Source organism: Populus euphratica, unplaced genomic scaffold, assembly GCF_000495115.2.
Source record: "Populus euphratica unplaced genomic scaffold, PopEup_1.0 scaffold29.1, whole genome shotgun sequence".
NCBI lineage: Eukaryota > Viridiplantae > Streptophyta > Magnoliopsida > Malpighiales > Salicaceae > Populus > Populus euphratica.
Genome location: NW_011499888.1, coordinates 813,194 through 827,897, shown reverse-complemented (window position 1 = coordinate 827,897; position 14,704 = coordinate 813,194). Strand labels below are relative to the sequence as shown.

The 14,704-nt window shown below is 35.3% G+C and overlaps 2 protein-coding genes across 5 annotated transcripts in view; both read left to right on the top strand.

Moving 5' to 3' along the window:
- The window catches only part of LOC105130708 (glycine-rich RNA-binding protein RZ1C-like), a 4,909-nt gene extending 1,262 nt beyond the window's left edge, over positions 1 to 3,647 (top strand). For 3 of the 4 annotated variants that reach the window (XM_011033344.1, XM_011033345.1, XM_011033346.1), the window contains exons 3-4: positions 2,431 to 2,921; positions 3,224 to 3,647. In XM_011033344.1, the coding sequence (XP_011031646.1) occupies positions 2,431 to 2,921; positions 3,224 to 3,461 (729 nt within the window). In that variant the 3' untranslated portion in view covers positions 3,462 to 3,647. Of the gene's footprint in view, positions 1 to 6; positions 1,437 to 2,430; positions 2,922 to 3,223 lie in introns of those variants that run through there. The other variant, XM_011033347.1, reaches the window with a different exon arrangement.
- A 6,826-nt stretch (positions 3,648 to 10,473) lies between these two features.
- LOC105130706 (Major facilitator superfamily protein) lies at positions 10,474 to 12,915 on the top strand. The gene has a single exon (XM_011033343.1). It carries the CDS (start codon positions 10,885 to 10,887, stop codon positions 12,712 to 12,714), a length of 1,830 nt encoding a protein of 609 aa, XP_011031645.1. The 5' UTR covers positions 10,474 to 10,884; the 3' UTR covers positions 12,715 to 12,915.
- The last annotated feature ends 1,789 nt before the right edge of the window (positions 12,916 to 14,704 follow it).

Here is a 14,704-nt window from a genome sequence, read left to right as displayed (position 1 = left end):
TCCCTACACTGATAATCAGAAGTGCTGCATCTCTTATGCTTGACCTCTTTGTTATAGACAGCACGCACAAACTTCGATTTTGGCATGTACTTTGGGTGATATTGTATCTGTGGTTTCCCAGGAATAGAACGCTAGTTCTGGCTTATCATGCTCAATGTTGCAACTCGTTTGAAGCAGTTAAAGCTGTCTCTTTCTGCTTGAAAGAGAATCCTTAGAATGCTAGTCCTGTTTGAATTAAGGTTCCTGCTTTTCATCCTCGCATTTAGTCCTCATCTTTGAACTGTAACCAGCTTCTTGCTTATTTCCTATAACAATATTTCTGTTGGTGGACTCGATATTCCAGATAAGTTTTCAGAACATGGACATGGCTCATAAACATTGATTAAATCGCACACTGCACCCTGCACTCCAGCATTTGTAGGTCACCCTGTTCGTTGCCTTGTTTGTTGGCAGATCCTTTGCAATTACTTTTGTCTGTTGGAACCCTCAGGAGCCATAAGTTGTATTTATTGTTTTGATGTACCGGAACTTGCAGAGGACAGATTCAGTGTCATCTCAGCAATACAGAATTGGGTGCCTCGTAGCGTTTCAGTGGCTGTTTTGTTAATTTAAAAACTGCCTTTACCAGTTAGAGGCAAGGCTATCTGTTCTTGGAAACTGAAAATGCTGATATGTGGATCTTGTCAGACCTGCACATTGAACATATGCAGTTGTTAGCTGCTGGAATTGTTTTCTTTCTCTCTCTCTCTCTCTTCATATCCACCATTCTTTATCTGCTTTGTAACTGGACATCAGCTACCAGCTATCACACGCACTGAAAGTTTTCAGCATTAACGCAATTGATGATAGTCTTAGTTTTCTGGTTCGTAAAGCCTTGTCTGAGTGGATTTGAGCAATTCATGACTGCATATCTGACTATGTGATTCAAGTTCTTTTTGTCCATTTATTGTATGGGCAGATGCATTGACAAATTCATCATTTCTTGATTGCTTAGTTGAGTGGGTTCTTTTGTCAGTTTGCCAACTGAATGATGAGCTACCAGAGAAGGATCCTGGTCGATGGAAATTGTCATGTCTGTTCTGTGTTGATGAGGATTGATTATTTTGAGATGTTTGGTTGTGGATAACTTGGTTTTATGATAGCCATGGAGATTGATTACATTTTGGGATTAGGCTGGAACATGATCGTGTTCGATAGAATACCAGCATAGATGACCATCTTAAGTGGGATTTTTTATGAAGATTGATGCATTCAGGTTTATGGAGGGCATGTGATGGTTATTACGGAACCCCTATCTTTGATTGTGGCAAATAGTGATCAGAGCTCAACTTACTAGATATCAGTTACGGTTTAGAAGATTCCTCTATTTTCTTTAAGAACTCTTTGCAAAATCAAACATATTGGGATCCCTTAGTATTCCATATTACAAAGTGAAAGTAAGTTATTTACTTGTTACTTCTGATCATCTTCTTCTGGATTATTTTTTCATGCAAGTCAATCATGTGCAAGTTTTTTTTTTTACCCCCCCTTCCTTTTCCATTGGGAGAGATGATATCATGTTTGAAAGCTCATTCTAAAACCAATTATTCAGTCAGTGTACTTTGAATAATGTGCTTTGTGAATGCAGGTTTGTTTACTGATGAGTGTGTCGAAGTTATCTGTGTTTTGCAGTTATAAGTTGGGGTGATGTTTCTCAAAGTTGGAGTGATGTTTCTCACCCATCATTGTTACTCCCTCTGTCCTGTTATATTGGTCCCAATTTACTTTCTTTTGTTGTCTCAAAATACATGTCCATAGTTGATAGTCAAAGCATAATTGTTGTGTGACTTATCTTTTTGTCTGTATGTAAGATAAACTGCATATTTTAGATACTAGCTGCTGTAAAATATTAACGGTAAAATCAAGATTTGAGAATCAAAATGAGTACATATGAAGCACATTTAGTGCTCTTCCTTTGTCATTGTTGCTAAAGGATAATGAAGATAAAGCAACTAATATATGGTGTTGGAAATGGTATAGACAAATCTAAAAGCTCTCTCAAGTCTGAGAACTGTTTTAAGAGGTACATGTTAGGGTGTAGTTTAGGAGATCCTAAATAGCAAGTGATGTTGTATAGTTTCTCCTCTTATCAGAACCCAATCATAGTTGCGGGTTTTTTACAACTTGTTATACCTGAACTAATTGAACTTTCATCATCTCCTGCTTCAAGCATGCTCGGATTCATATTTTCTTGATTTTGATATGATAAGTGAATTCACTATTTAGCAGCATATACATGTGCTAGCCATTCATTTTCAATGTGCATTGGGTAAAAAGTGTAGCCATGTCATCCTCTTTTGTAGTATAATGATAGCACTTCAGCTACCACCTGGTTTTCTTATACCCATACAATTGCTTGCCATCACACTTTCCTGTCTGGTGTTTCTGCAGGTAATGTTGGAAAGAGATACAGGCCGTCCACGTGGATTTGGATTTATTACATTTGCAGATCGTCGGGCCATGGACGACGCTATCAGGGAGATGCATGGACGGGACTTCGGTGACCGTGTCATCTCGGTGAACAAGGCCCAACCTAAAATGGGAGGGGATGATTCAGATCATGGCTACAGAGGAGGCTACTCAACTGGCAGCAGAGGAGGCTATGGGGGAGGAGACAGGCCTGCTGGACAAGATGAGTGCTTCAAGTGTGGGCGTTCGGGGCATTGGGCTAGAGATTGCCCTTCAGCTGGTGCCCGAGGTGGCGGTGGAGGTTTATTATCTTCACGTTCTAGGTTTGGAGGAGCTGGAGATCGAGGGGATCGTTTTGGTGGAGACCGTGATCGATACTTGGATGATCGCTATGATGGAGGACGCTATGGTGACAGGGATCGTTTTGAAAGTAGAGACAAGTATGGGGGGCGTGATCGCTATGCTAGTGACAGGTACCTTGATTCTTGAAGATGGAAAAATGGTCGAATGATATTTGCATGCTTGATGCCTTAATCCTTACCACCGTAGTAGGAGCCTGCTTTTATCTTTCTTCCACTCAGTGTTTCTTCTGTTTGCTTTTAAATATGTACCATATTTGATTGTGAGGCAGAACTGTTGCTGTATTTTAAGGACATCCTTTACTGACTAAACCCTGGGCGAATTCTTTAATTCAGTGTTACCATCTGTGGCATGATGGCCTGTTTGTGCTTTAATTTTAATGAATAGTGTGGTTGTTAATTTGCAAACCATGCAGGTACCCGCCACCCAATGGAGATCGATTTGCTGGAGATAGGTACAGTGGGTCAGATCGCTATGCACAGAATGGCTATGGCAAAGACAGGGGCTATGATAGGGATGGTGGTCCACGAGGGGGCAGTGATAGGTATGGAAGTGGAGGGCCATCACGCAATGATAGGAGCTACAAGAACAGGCCAGGACCTTATGACCGCCCTAGCAGAGGAGGACGCCCATCTTCCTTTGAGCGCTACTAATTGTTAGCTTTGTGATCAGTGTCATCAAACTTGTAGGTCTATGTCGTATTTTATTTATCCAGTTTGAACAGGCTGTAATGTCGGGTGGATGGTCTGTGTTTAATTCTCTATCCGGTAAGTGTCATGTAGGACGATGTAATTGACAAGAAACGGCAGTGTTGATGCTGATCTGATTTTTTTTAGTTTTGTTTCTGTTTTTAACCTCTATGCAACCAAATGTGTGCCTATGCACACTATTTTTGTCAAATAACTGTCTATACAAAAAAAAAATATATATATATATATATTATTAGGTGTTTTTTATTATTCTAAACTTTGTAGGCTTGATGTATTTTTTAATTTAATTTGAGAAAATTGGATGATAGGATTCGAGTTAGAATTAGGGCTTTTTATGATGTTTCATGAACAGTGAAATAACTTGCAACATTTAAATAGGTTTATAACAAACACATGTCTTTGTTAAGGTGGTTTGCGCGAGTCATGCAACAAGACTGAGGGTTCGGGCGTTGGGTTGCGTTTCTTTTCTAAATTGTGATAGGCAACATGTCTGTTAATTTTTATTTTTATTTTTTTAAGAAAAGTTGGATAACATACAAAAATAAAAAAAGAAACAGGCGTGCGCGCCTCACATGCTTTGCGCTTGCGAACCAGGTGCGAGGCTTGACCACGTGGTGGTATTTTTTCCTTTATTTTTTAAACATTTTTTAAGAGTTTATCTGCTTCACTTGCTTTTTAATTTTAACATGCTTCTTAAATATTATTATAAATTTTTATTTGAATCTGAATAATTTTTGTCAATTATTATGTATTTGATCTGAAATAATAAATTATTTGTGAAAATTCTGTTAAAATTGAATATTTATTATTAAAATGTTTAAAGAGTTTTGAAATATGATTTTATCGCATTTATGATTTTGTTAATTTTCCGCATCACAAAATATGAAGATAATATTTTGATATTATAATTTTAATGTTTTTTTAAAAAATGATATTATCACACAAAATATGAACATTTATTTTAATTTACTTCTAACATTTTAAAAGGCCCTTTTCTTTTCAAGGAACAAAATCATCTCACTGTTCTTGCTTGCATGATGTGACCTGAAGTGTGAACTGGAATATTACATCACTGTAACAGGCAAATACAAATATAATATATTGATGTAAAAGCTGTCACCGAAAGTTTTCTTCCAAGAGAAAACGTAGATCTGAGGGTACAATATTAGAGCAATTATCATGTACTGGTTGGAGACTGAATTTGGCCAACATTTCCACACTTCCAGGGTTTAATATTTGTATGTTTGACCATGTACTAATATTATACTGCACATCAAACTTTTCAACTTGCATGATCGAGTCAAGAACTTGGGGTTGCAATTTGCAATCACTTTGCTTCCTTTATGGCTATCCTTTTCATTTATTTTTAAAAAGCAAACTTCTTAAAATTACTTTCTCCACTTGCTTTTTGCGTTGCCAAAATACAAAATAGAGGGCGAAATTCGATGAACTCGGCATCGCTTTTCCCAAATTTGATGCTCGCCAAGACGCATGATCCAGGAGACTGTTCAAGTTTAAACGCCATGCATTTCCAGCCACTTCATTTATGGGCCACAAAAACACTAATTATTTGATACATGGATTTTCTTCTCTCTTTTTATTCCAAGACTATTCTAAAGATGCTGTCACTCTTGACTGCTAGAATTATTGGCACCAACTTTTCCAGCCACGCATCCAGGAAAAGAGAGAAGAAATACATGGAAAGTGATGGAATAGAAAAACAATAAACTTTGGAACTTCCGTGCTCATAACCGATCAAGTGGCCAATAAGTTCCAAGCACTGCTGGTCCCCTGATGACATCTCTATACATTTTAGTCAGCTCACGTCGATGATTTCCATCGAATATTCAACAAAATGCCAGTGAAGCAGAGAGCAAGGGACTAATAGGCACCCAAGAGAAACGGGCGTTGACCCAAATAAAAGATATCTTATTACTCCGAGATACAGTATCTTTGATTCCTCGACTCTCGAAAATAAAGATGACACGGGACCAACTTGAACATTGCAAAACCCTACACAAGAAGGAACATTGTATATCTTCTTTAGATTCGCAAGTTTATGTATATATATATCCCACTAGAATAGGAAAAGCTCTCTTTCTTCGAGTTCTTTGCATTGAAGGAGAGCTTATCTTAAGCAAAGTTATTAATGTTTTGTTGTTTAGTACAGCCTCGATCTGACAAACACGAGGAAATTCTTGTTTAACTATTTGGATGTCTCTTCGACTCTCTAAACGTCACGTTGCTAATCACATGCATGCATTAATTTTTATCATCCCCATCAGTTAGTTATTTAAGCTTAATCTTTTGTTTAACTATTATTTAGCGATATTGTCGCGAATCGCTTTATTTAGCCAATATCAGTTGAAGAAAGCCTAACCAACGTCTAACCACATTACTGTACAATGATAACACAAAAAATAATATTTTTATATATATAATTAAGCTCGATCTTTAGCAATATGATCTTACCATGATTTTTTTTTTCGTTTAATCCTCTGGACGTCCAATGGGTTCTGAAATAAGAAATCGATGAACAAAATCCCCCTATACTTAGGAAAATCCCACTACACATTGAAATAATTTATATTAAAGATCTTCGAATAAAGATTATTAATTACAAGCTTTAACGACTCATTTATACTTCATTGGCGGGATACACCTATCCATTTAAAAAAGGGTCAATCATGCAATTAGTTATTACGTTTTCCCTCCCTTGATTTAAAATCGACTGCCCTGGATCTCTCCCGAGAAACTACTGAACTCAATCACTTGCTGCCCTGGATCTTTTTAGTTTTGTTTTTAGGTTTCATCGTAAACCTAATTGGTAATTACATACATTAATAATTCAAACCATACTTAAAGGTAGGGCATCTCTCATTTTTCTGAGTCAAGAAAAGAGCGATAATTAATTGATAAATTCAATATCAATCATAAGTAGCTCTCCAGTTCAGGAGTTCAATGAACGTAGCTGTCAAACCATTAGATGAAATGCCACTGTATATAAACAAATAAATGCTAGCTGTTGTGTGCTGGTTGTTGTTGTTGATTTCTAGCTTGCCTGGCCCGTCTTGTTGTTAATTTCTAGCTTGCCTTGCCCGTGTCATTTTCCAAGCACTCGTTGGAACACTCATTCAAATATATATTCAACCATACTTTCTCTAGTGAAATACGCACCTCTATTTTTTTACATGGATTCGTCAACGAAGGCTCAATTATATACTGATCAAGCGACAATGATTTCAAGTAATTATAATTATTTTATTAGAATATGACTGTGATGTTAAAAATAAAAGGAGAAGTGTCAGCCGGCGGTGGCGATTTGATGTGCATGGCTGGCATCCTAAGTTGTTGGGATATTCCGGGGGGAATGTGTAGCAGATTATTAGTTAATTTGATGACCAGCCTGGAGAAGATTTTAAGAAATAAAAATATCTTCTTGAAGATAATAAGCCGTCATCTGTCAGATTAGATTCCTGAATTTACAAATATTATTTCACGTTAGACAAAATTTTCTGGAGATAAAAAATAGTTTTTGGAGATACTAATCAAGCCGATCAGATCATATTCGTCCATTTAAAAATATCCCTTCGGGCTGCCCTCATATACTTGTGTTTTGCATCTGATAACTAGTATTTTGTTCTCCTAATGTGTTTCGGCTATCCTCAAATTAGTTTTGGTTAGTGTTATTAAATTCGATTTAATAGGTTGATAGAGAACCCCCACCTGAGTTGGGATGTGGACGGGTTTTAAAAAAATAAGTAAGAATTTAACTAGTTAAACTCAAACAATTCAATAAATTAAGTAAAAAAAATCTCACAACAATATTTATATAATTATTAAAAACAAAAATAATTAAAAATACAGTGAAAAATACAATGAAAAAAAATCATGAAAAAAGAAGAAAAAAAATTCTTACCTTAATATAGTAGCAAGTGAAGCTAAGAAGAAAAAAACATTTCAGTAAAGCATATTAATTAAAAAAAATCAAGAGGATAAAAGAAGAAAGAAGAAGAAGACATACTCAAGTATGGAGAAAAATAGAAGGAGATGTAGAGAGAAGAGAAAAAAAAATAGATATTGATTTTTTATATATATAGGTAAAAAGAAGAAGAAGAAGCAAAAGAAGAAGAATAAGAAATGAGTTTGTCTCTTTAGAAATAAAGAGATTCGGGCTTTTTATTGGGGCGCATTACCGACAGTTTTACTGATGAATAATTAAATATTCATATTTTTTAATTATTTTATCGGTAATTTTGTCAATAATATTTAATTTAAAATTTTAATTTCATAAAAATTTTCAGAAACCACCAACAATCATCGATGATTTTTCAATCCGTCGGTGACTCTATCTATAATATTTAAATAAAATTTTTAGATTAATTGAATTTTTTCATAAAACCGCCAAATAACACTAAGGATTTTTCAATCCATCAGTGATTTTATCTGTAAAGAACAACAATTAACAGTGCAATTGGAAAGCAAATAATTATGGAGTTCTCTGGAAAATACTGCTAAAATTTTTTATCGATGATTCTCTTTGTAATTAACATGGTAAAGAGTATTCACAGTTTAATTATCAACGATTTTACCGATGGGATTCTGTTGGTAAAAATGACACGTTGTTATTTTTTTTGCTTTTTTAAAAAAAATTCCACTATAATTTTCTCAATATATTCTGAGAGAATATTTTTATTAGTAAAATCTCTCAAAAATTTACTAATTAAAATATTTTTTAATATTTTTATTTTTATTTATTGATTTTCTAATAATGTAGGTATAGATTTGGTCTCGTCATCTCAACATGTCTCACCTAATTCCCTTGCCTTGTCATGGTTTGGTTTAGTGTTGGATAGTCCTCTTGCAAGCGCTTCCTCTCGACTTGTTTCAATATTGGACACATCACAACTGGTTCTCCAAATGTGCCCTTTTTTGTTTTGCATTTAGTCATTGATGTCTTGAAATTTGCTTTTCAGCAGGTCTTAGACGGTAGTGCTTCATCATCTTCTCATCTGGCTTCTCATCAGCACACAAGGGTTTTTTGACCATAAAAACCTAAGATTGCTAATCTTGGTGTCAACTCTACTCCGTGGGATTCTTCCTTATTTGTCCACATATCATCTACTTTCCAAAAGGCCATTCGTTCCTTGGTATGGCAAAAAAGCCATGTAAGAGGAAATCATTCATAGTAAAGATTCACTGCATGGTTGTTAAATGTATTTTATGGTTGCCTTTAAATTATAATATCTTATTGTTTATATATTATTTGAGTGTCATCCTTATCTTTTTCTATCGTAAATTTACTAATAATTATCTTGTATATCTCGATAATACTCATATATTTTTTTGAAAAATTAATAAGTAACAAACTATTATTAAATCTTTCATGAAAACTGAATATAAAACTAATACAAAATTTTATGGCTTCATTTGTTATTGTGAAAATTTTATCTTTTGTAGTGTGATGATTTAAGAGTTATTTTTTTATATGTTAATATTGTATTTTATGCTCATACAAAATATATTAAAATAGGAGATGCTTTGGTTGCTCATTTTAGATCCAAACTTTAGGATGCATTATATATATAAAGTAAGAGTCATAAAAGGGTACACAGTCAATGAAATTGACCTTCCAGTGTGACGGTGCCCTGGCATGTCCGGGACGGCAACCAACGCAGCTACTCTTCGATTTAAAATCGGAATGCATTTAATATTTCTATTCGTAGTCCTATAAAGCAATGATTAATTAGCCAACAGTGCTACTTTTGTTGCATGTTGATTTGTTGTACTATAGTTAAAAAGTGTTTTAAAAAAATTTAATTTTTTTATTTTTTATTTTAAATTAATATATTTTTAATATTTTTATATTATTTTAGTCTACTAATATAAAATTAATTTATATTTTTTAAAATAAAAATTATTTTAAAAAATAATCACTGTCATATTTTCATTATAATTTCTACTGCTTCCCCTGATAATTAGAATTTTTACTGCTTGTCTTTAGTTATGAAGGAGAATCTGTATTTTTGGAAACGCGGGCCATTGGAGTAAAGAAAAGGGATTTTATATCCATACATAATATACTGATCTGACATGGCCATAAAAGAAAATCTATCATCATGTCTGCGGTTCAATTTTTACTCTCATTTCATTCATTTATTAACCTCTCAGTAGAATTATATCACATTCGAAATGATTTCAAGTTCACGTTTTACCCTGCTTTTTAAAAAAAATTTCCCATAAATAATATATTTTTTAATGAATGTTTTTCCCATAAATAATATATTTTTTAATGAGTTTAATATACTATATCAGAAATAAAATAAAATTAATTTAATATATTTTTAATTAAAACATATTTAAAAAAGCAACTCTTATCTACTGTAACAAATCAGTCAAATCTTATCTACTATTTGATTTTTTTTGCCAAAGTTTGGCATCCCGGAGTCGCTCGTGATGAATGTGTCAGTTTTCTATTTGTTAAAAAGAACACTACAATTATTGGAATGTTCAATTGAGACTGCCAAATTTTTTTTATTATTTATACGGCGTGAGGTGTGCGGGATAGTTGTCCACGTTACGATTAATCTCCACAATCTACTAAATATCTTACAAATCCAATAAATATATTAGTTGATGTGTTCAATTGTTTGTGATTGTGAGAGTATATCTGGAGCCAATTCATACAGTTATTATTTGAGACTAAGTTTTATATATAAATACCAAGTATTGATATGATTTTTTTGCTTACAGATCATGAATTTTGTCTACGAATTACCTGATCCCGTTTGTAGTGCTAAGTTCTTGGTAAATGGTCGTGGCTATGGCCGTCGTTGGTATATTGCTTGTAGTAAATTATACCAGGAATATTCTATATCTGTTTTTTTTTTTAATTACCTAAAAACCACCAACTCTTTTTGGAAAGATTTAATTTTAAAAACAAAGAGAGAATTCTTATTGACAAATGGGCATGGAGTCGTAGCTATTTGCAGTGATTTTGATTTTCTTAAAGAAAAATGAAACTTGATTCCTTTTTGGGATTATAGAGAGGGGAAAAAATAGAGAGAGGGTGATCTTTCGGCATTATCTTATGGATAAGATCATGATCATCCACGTGAAAATAGAACCACAGAAAGATTATTGATCCTCTAAATATTTGCTTGTACTACTGATTTCTTTCCAGGAAGCCCGCATGAGTCAACTGATTGGATTTCTTTCTCCCCTCCCTCCCCTGTCTCGTATATTTGGTGTTATAAATGGACCACGAGTCCCCATGCTTCCCTCTTTAACACTCACTGCAAGCTAAGGGTGAGTGTCACCAAACATTACCCCCAGGGAAAAGAAAAAAAGAAGAAGAAAGGAAAGAATGGTGGTTGCCGGTCCAGGTGGTGGTGGAGGTATTGGTGGTGTGGCTGACATGAAAATTCTGACCACCCAGATCGTCACCGGCCGGTGGTTCATGGTGTTCGCATCACTTCTAATCATGTCGGCTTCTGGTGCAACCTATATGTTTGCACTCTACTCCCCTGATATCAAGAGTGCCCTGGGTTATGATCAAACCACCCTTAATTTGCTTAGCTTCTTCAAGGATGTAGGTTCCAATGTTGGTGTCCTCTCGGGCCTAATCAATGAGGTCACTCCTCCATGGGTGGTGCTGTCAATGGGGGCAGTCTTGAATTTTTTTGGTTACTTCATGATATGGCTTTCCGTGACCAAAAAAATTACTGGTGTTCAAGTGTGGCATATGTGCTTATACATATGTATAGGTGCTAATTCTCAATCTTTTGCCAACACTGGCTCTCTTGTCACTTGTGTCAAGAATTTCCCTGAAAGCCGTGGGAGTGTGCTAGGGATCTTGAAGGGTTATGTTGGTCTTAGCGGTGCAATTATAACTCAATTTTACCTTGCTTTTTATGGGGATGATCCGAAGGCTTTGATTTTGCTCATAGGATGGCTTCCTGCTGCAATCTCTTTTGCCTTCTTGCGTACCATTCGAATCATGAAGGTAATTCGCCAACCGAACGAGCTCAAAGTTTTCTACAATTTTCTCTATATATCTCTTTCCCTGGCTGGGTTTTTGATGATCATGATCATCCTGGAGAAAACGCTTGGTTTTACTAGAGGTGAATATGGTGTTGGTGCTGCCGTGGTGATTCTCATGCTCTTTGTGCCACTTGCTGTCGTTATTGTAGAAGAATACAAGATTTGGATTAGCAAAAAGCGAGCCCTGAATGACCCTTCGCCAGTGAAAATTGTAACTGAAAAGCCACCACCAAGCCACGAAATTCCTGCCCCGTCTCCTCCCCCACCATCTACATCTAGTGATAAAAAATTGGTCACCGTAGAGTCATCACCAAGCACCACAGACAACAACAGCGTGTCTTGTTGGAAAACTGCTTTTAGGCCACCAGCCAGAGGAGAGGATTTCACCATACTACAAGCTCTTTTTAGCGTTGACATGCTCATCCTCTTCTTAGCTACAATTTGCGGTATTGGTGGCACGTTAACAGCTATAGACAACTTGGGTCAGATTGGAACTTCATTAGGGTACCCTAAAAAGAGCATTAGCACTTTTGTGTCATTGGTGAGCATCTGGAATTATCTTGGTCGAGTTGTATCAGGTTTTGGGTCTGAACATGTCTTGAAAAAGTACAAATTTTCCCGCCCTCTGCTTTTCACCTTAACCCTCCTCCTTTCTTGTGTTGGTCACCTCCTGATTGCCTTCAATGTTTCCGGTGGTCTCTACGTGGCGTCAATCATTATCGGCTTTTGTTTTGGTGCTCAATGGCCATTACTCTTTGCTATCATCTCAGAACTATTTGGGCTCAAGTACTACTCTACTTTGTACAATTTCGGGGCTGTGGCTAGCCCTGTTGGGCTCTATCTACTTAATGTGAGACTGACGGGGCATTTATATGATAAAGAGGCAGGGAAGCAATTGGCAGCCAAGGGTCTCATAAGAAAGCATGGCGATGCCCTAGATTGCGTAGGCACCGTGTGCTTCAGGCTGTCCTTCATTATCATTACAGCTGCAACATTGTTCGGTGCCTTTGTTTCATTAATTTTGGTGTACAGGACTAGGAAGTTCTATAAAAGTGACATCTACAAGAAATTCCGAGAGGCGGCAGAGGAAGCTGAGACAGAAATGGCGGTATCCGGGAATGGCGTCGGGCGGGCGGAAACAAAGAATGGCTAGGGATTTTTAATTATTAGCTTCAACTACGAAGAAAAGGTCTTAATAGCAAAATCGAAAAGTTTAGAATTTATACGGGGGTAAGTGCCATTGATGAACTGTAACACATTAACTTATGATCATGGGATTGTATTTTTTGTGGTGGAAAGTGGCAGGAACAAAAATATAAGATATTGTGTGGCCTTGACTATTTTATAAGAAAAATGTAGGTGCTTTCTTGTAAACATTGTATAAAATAAAGAAACTTGTTTACTTGGTTAGTGTGTGCCTCTTGGCTCTAGGACTGATTATTTTTTAAAATATTTTTATTTTAAAATATATTAATTTTATTTTTTACATTAACATATCAAACTAATATAAAAATATTTAAAAAATTATTTAAAATAAAAAATAAATTAAATAGCAACCTCAAACAGCAACTAAAATTTTATGGCTCGCAATTGGGACCGCAACCATGTGAGTAAAGAAAAGTCCCTTTTCTCTCTGTTTTTAATTTTCATAGTTCCCATTTCTTTCTCCTACTTGTGTGGAACCAATTGCTTCATGATTGACTTCGAACTTATTGGGTTTTTTTTTTTTTTATTAGTATTATTGATTGGGACTTTAATTTCCAAGATAATTTCTCACCGGTCGATCCCTAGACGGAAGAAATATGATCGTTTAGGCTGTAAGTCCCTGTTTCGCCTGTAAGCATGGCTTTATTTGCCCTGGAATAATTTCATTTATTCAACCACTAAAACCTCGTCTTTTTAGATTGTTTGTCATTTGCTTGCATGTCACTTAAATTTGCTTCTTGCTAGCAATGAGTGCTCTTCCTCGGATATATCTCTCTCTACTTGCCTTCATTTTTCTTAATTGATGGCCGTTACTTTCACAAGTCATAATATCAGCTTTTGATATCCCAATTAACCAGTCGACCGGTCACTTAATCTGTGATTAAGGACTCTCTCACAGTCCTCTCACACAATCCTCGAGCATCAATCAAGATTGAATTCTTAAAAAACAATCCTGACGTTGCACTGATGCATTTAACAATTCAAGGTTGCACCGACGCATGTTCTTTAAATTTGTTTTTAGAGGTTTAAAATATAAAGTTCACTTTCTTCTGCATCAAAGTAGATTTTCTTTCTCAGTCATTAACGCAAGAACAAGTTCTATGTTTTCCCTCTCTTCACTGTGAGTTACTGGTGAAAAAAATAGAATAGAGGTTTGGAATGTCACAAGGAAATTAAGATTAACATCAAAATAATATTCAAACAGGTGTGGCAGTGTTCCAAATAATCCAAAATTTCTCCCTTTTTCACTGGCTTTGTCGTTTTAATGAGGATGCAAGTGTCTTTTACTTTCACTGTTTTCCCCTTTTGACAACTCGAAGGATGGCAGAAAAGAGAACTATCCAGGATTCCAAAAACTCATCCAAATCTAACAACCCCTTTTTGTCCCATTGCATTTGTATTAATCTCTTTTAATAAGTACAAATCAATCAATTACATCTCCATTTCTTTTTAAACAGCAATTTGGGATACCTCCATCTGAGCTAGCCACGCTGGTTGCTCAAAACATGAAGAGCTGCTATCTTTTTTTAAAAAAAAAATTATAAATAATTCAATAAGTTTATATATATTTTGATTAATTTTTTAAAATCTTAAAATTAATAATTATATAAATTTTTAATGATTTTAAAATTTATAACACTTGGTAACTAGAAAAACAAACTCAAAACCTTGAATTACAACCCCAGGATTAAACGTAATATCTTTATATACATAGTAAGTATTTCAATGATCATCAGCATTCTGCATTGTCATTTTACACAACACGTCTCTGCGACCCAGTATGAATTCAACGATATGAAGGTTATTAACTCTGACCATGATGATGTATGCACTACTATCGTTAGGTATATCTAGAAATTTACAGTGGGAACCGGGCACGGTAGAGTATACAGAACGGAGAATCCTTATCTTCTAGTGTAAACGATAAAGGGGTTGGG

What these genes read in the sequence shown, in the direction of transcription:
- LOC105130706 (XM_011033343.1), top strand. Translation starts at nt 10,885, where the DNA reads ATGGTGGTTGCCGGTCCAGGTGGTGGTGGAGGTATTGGTGGTGTGGCT.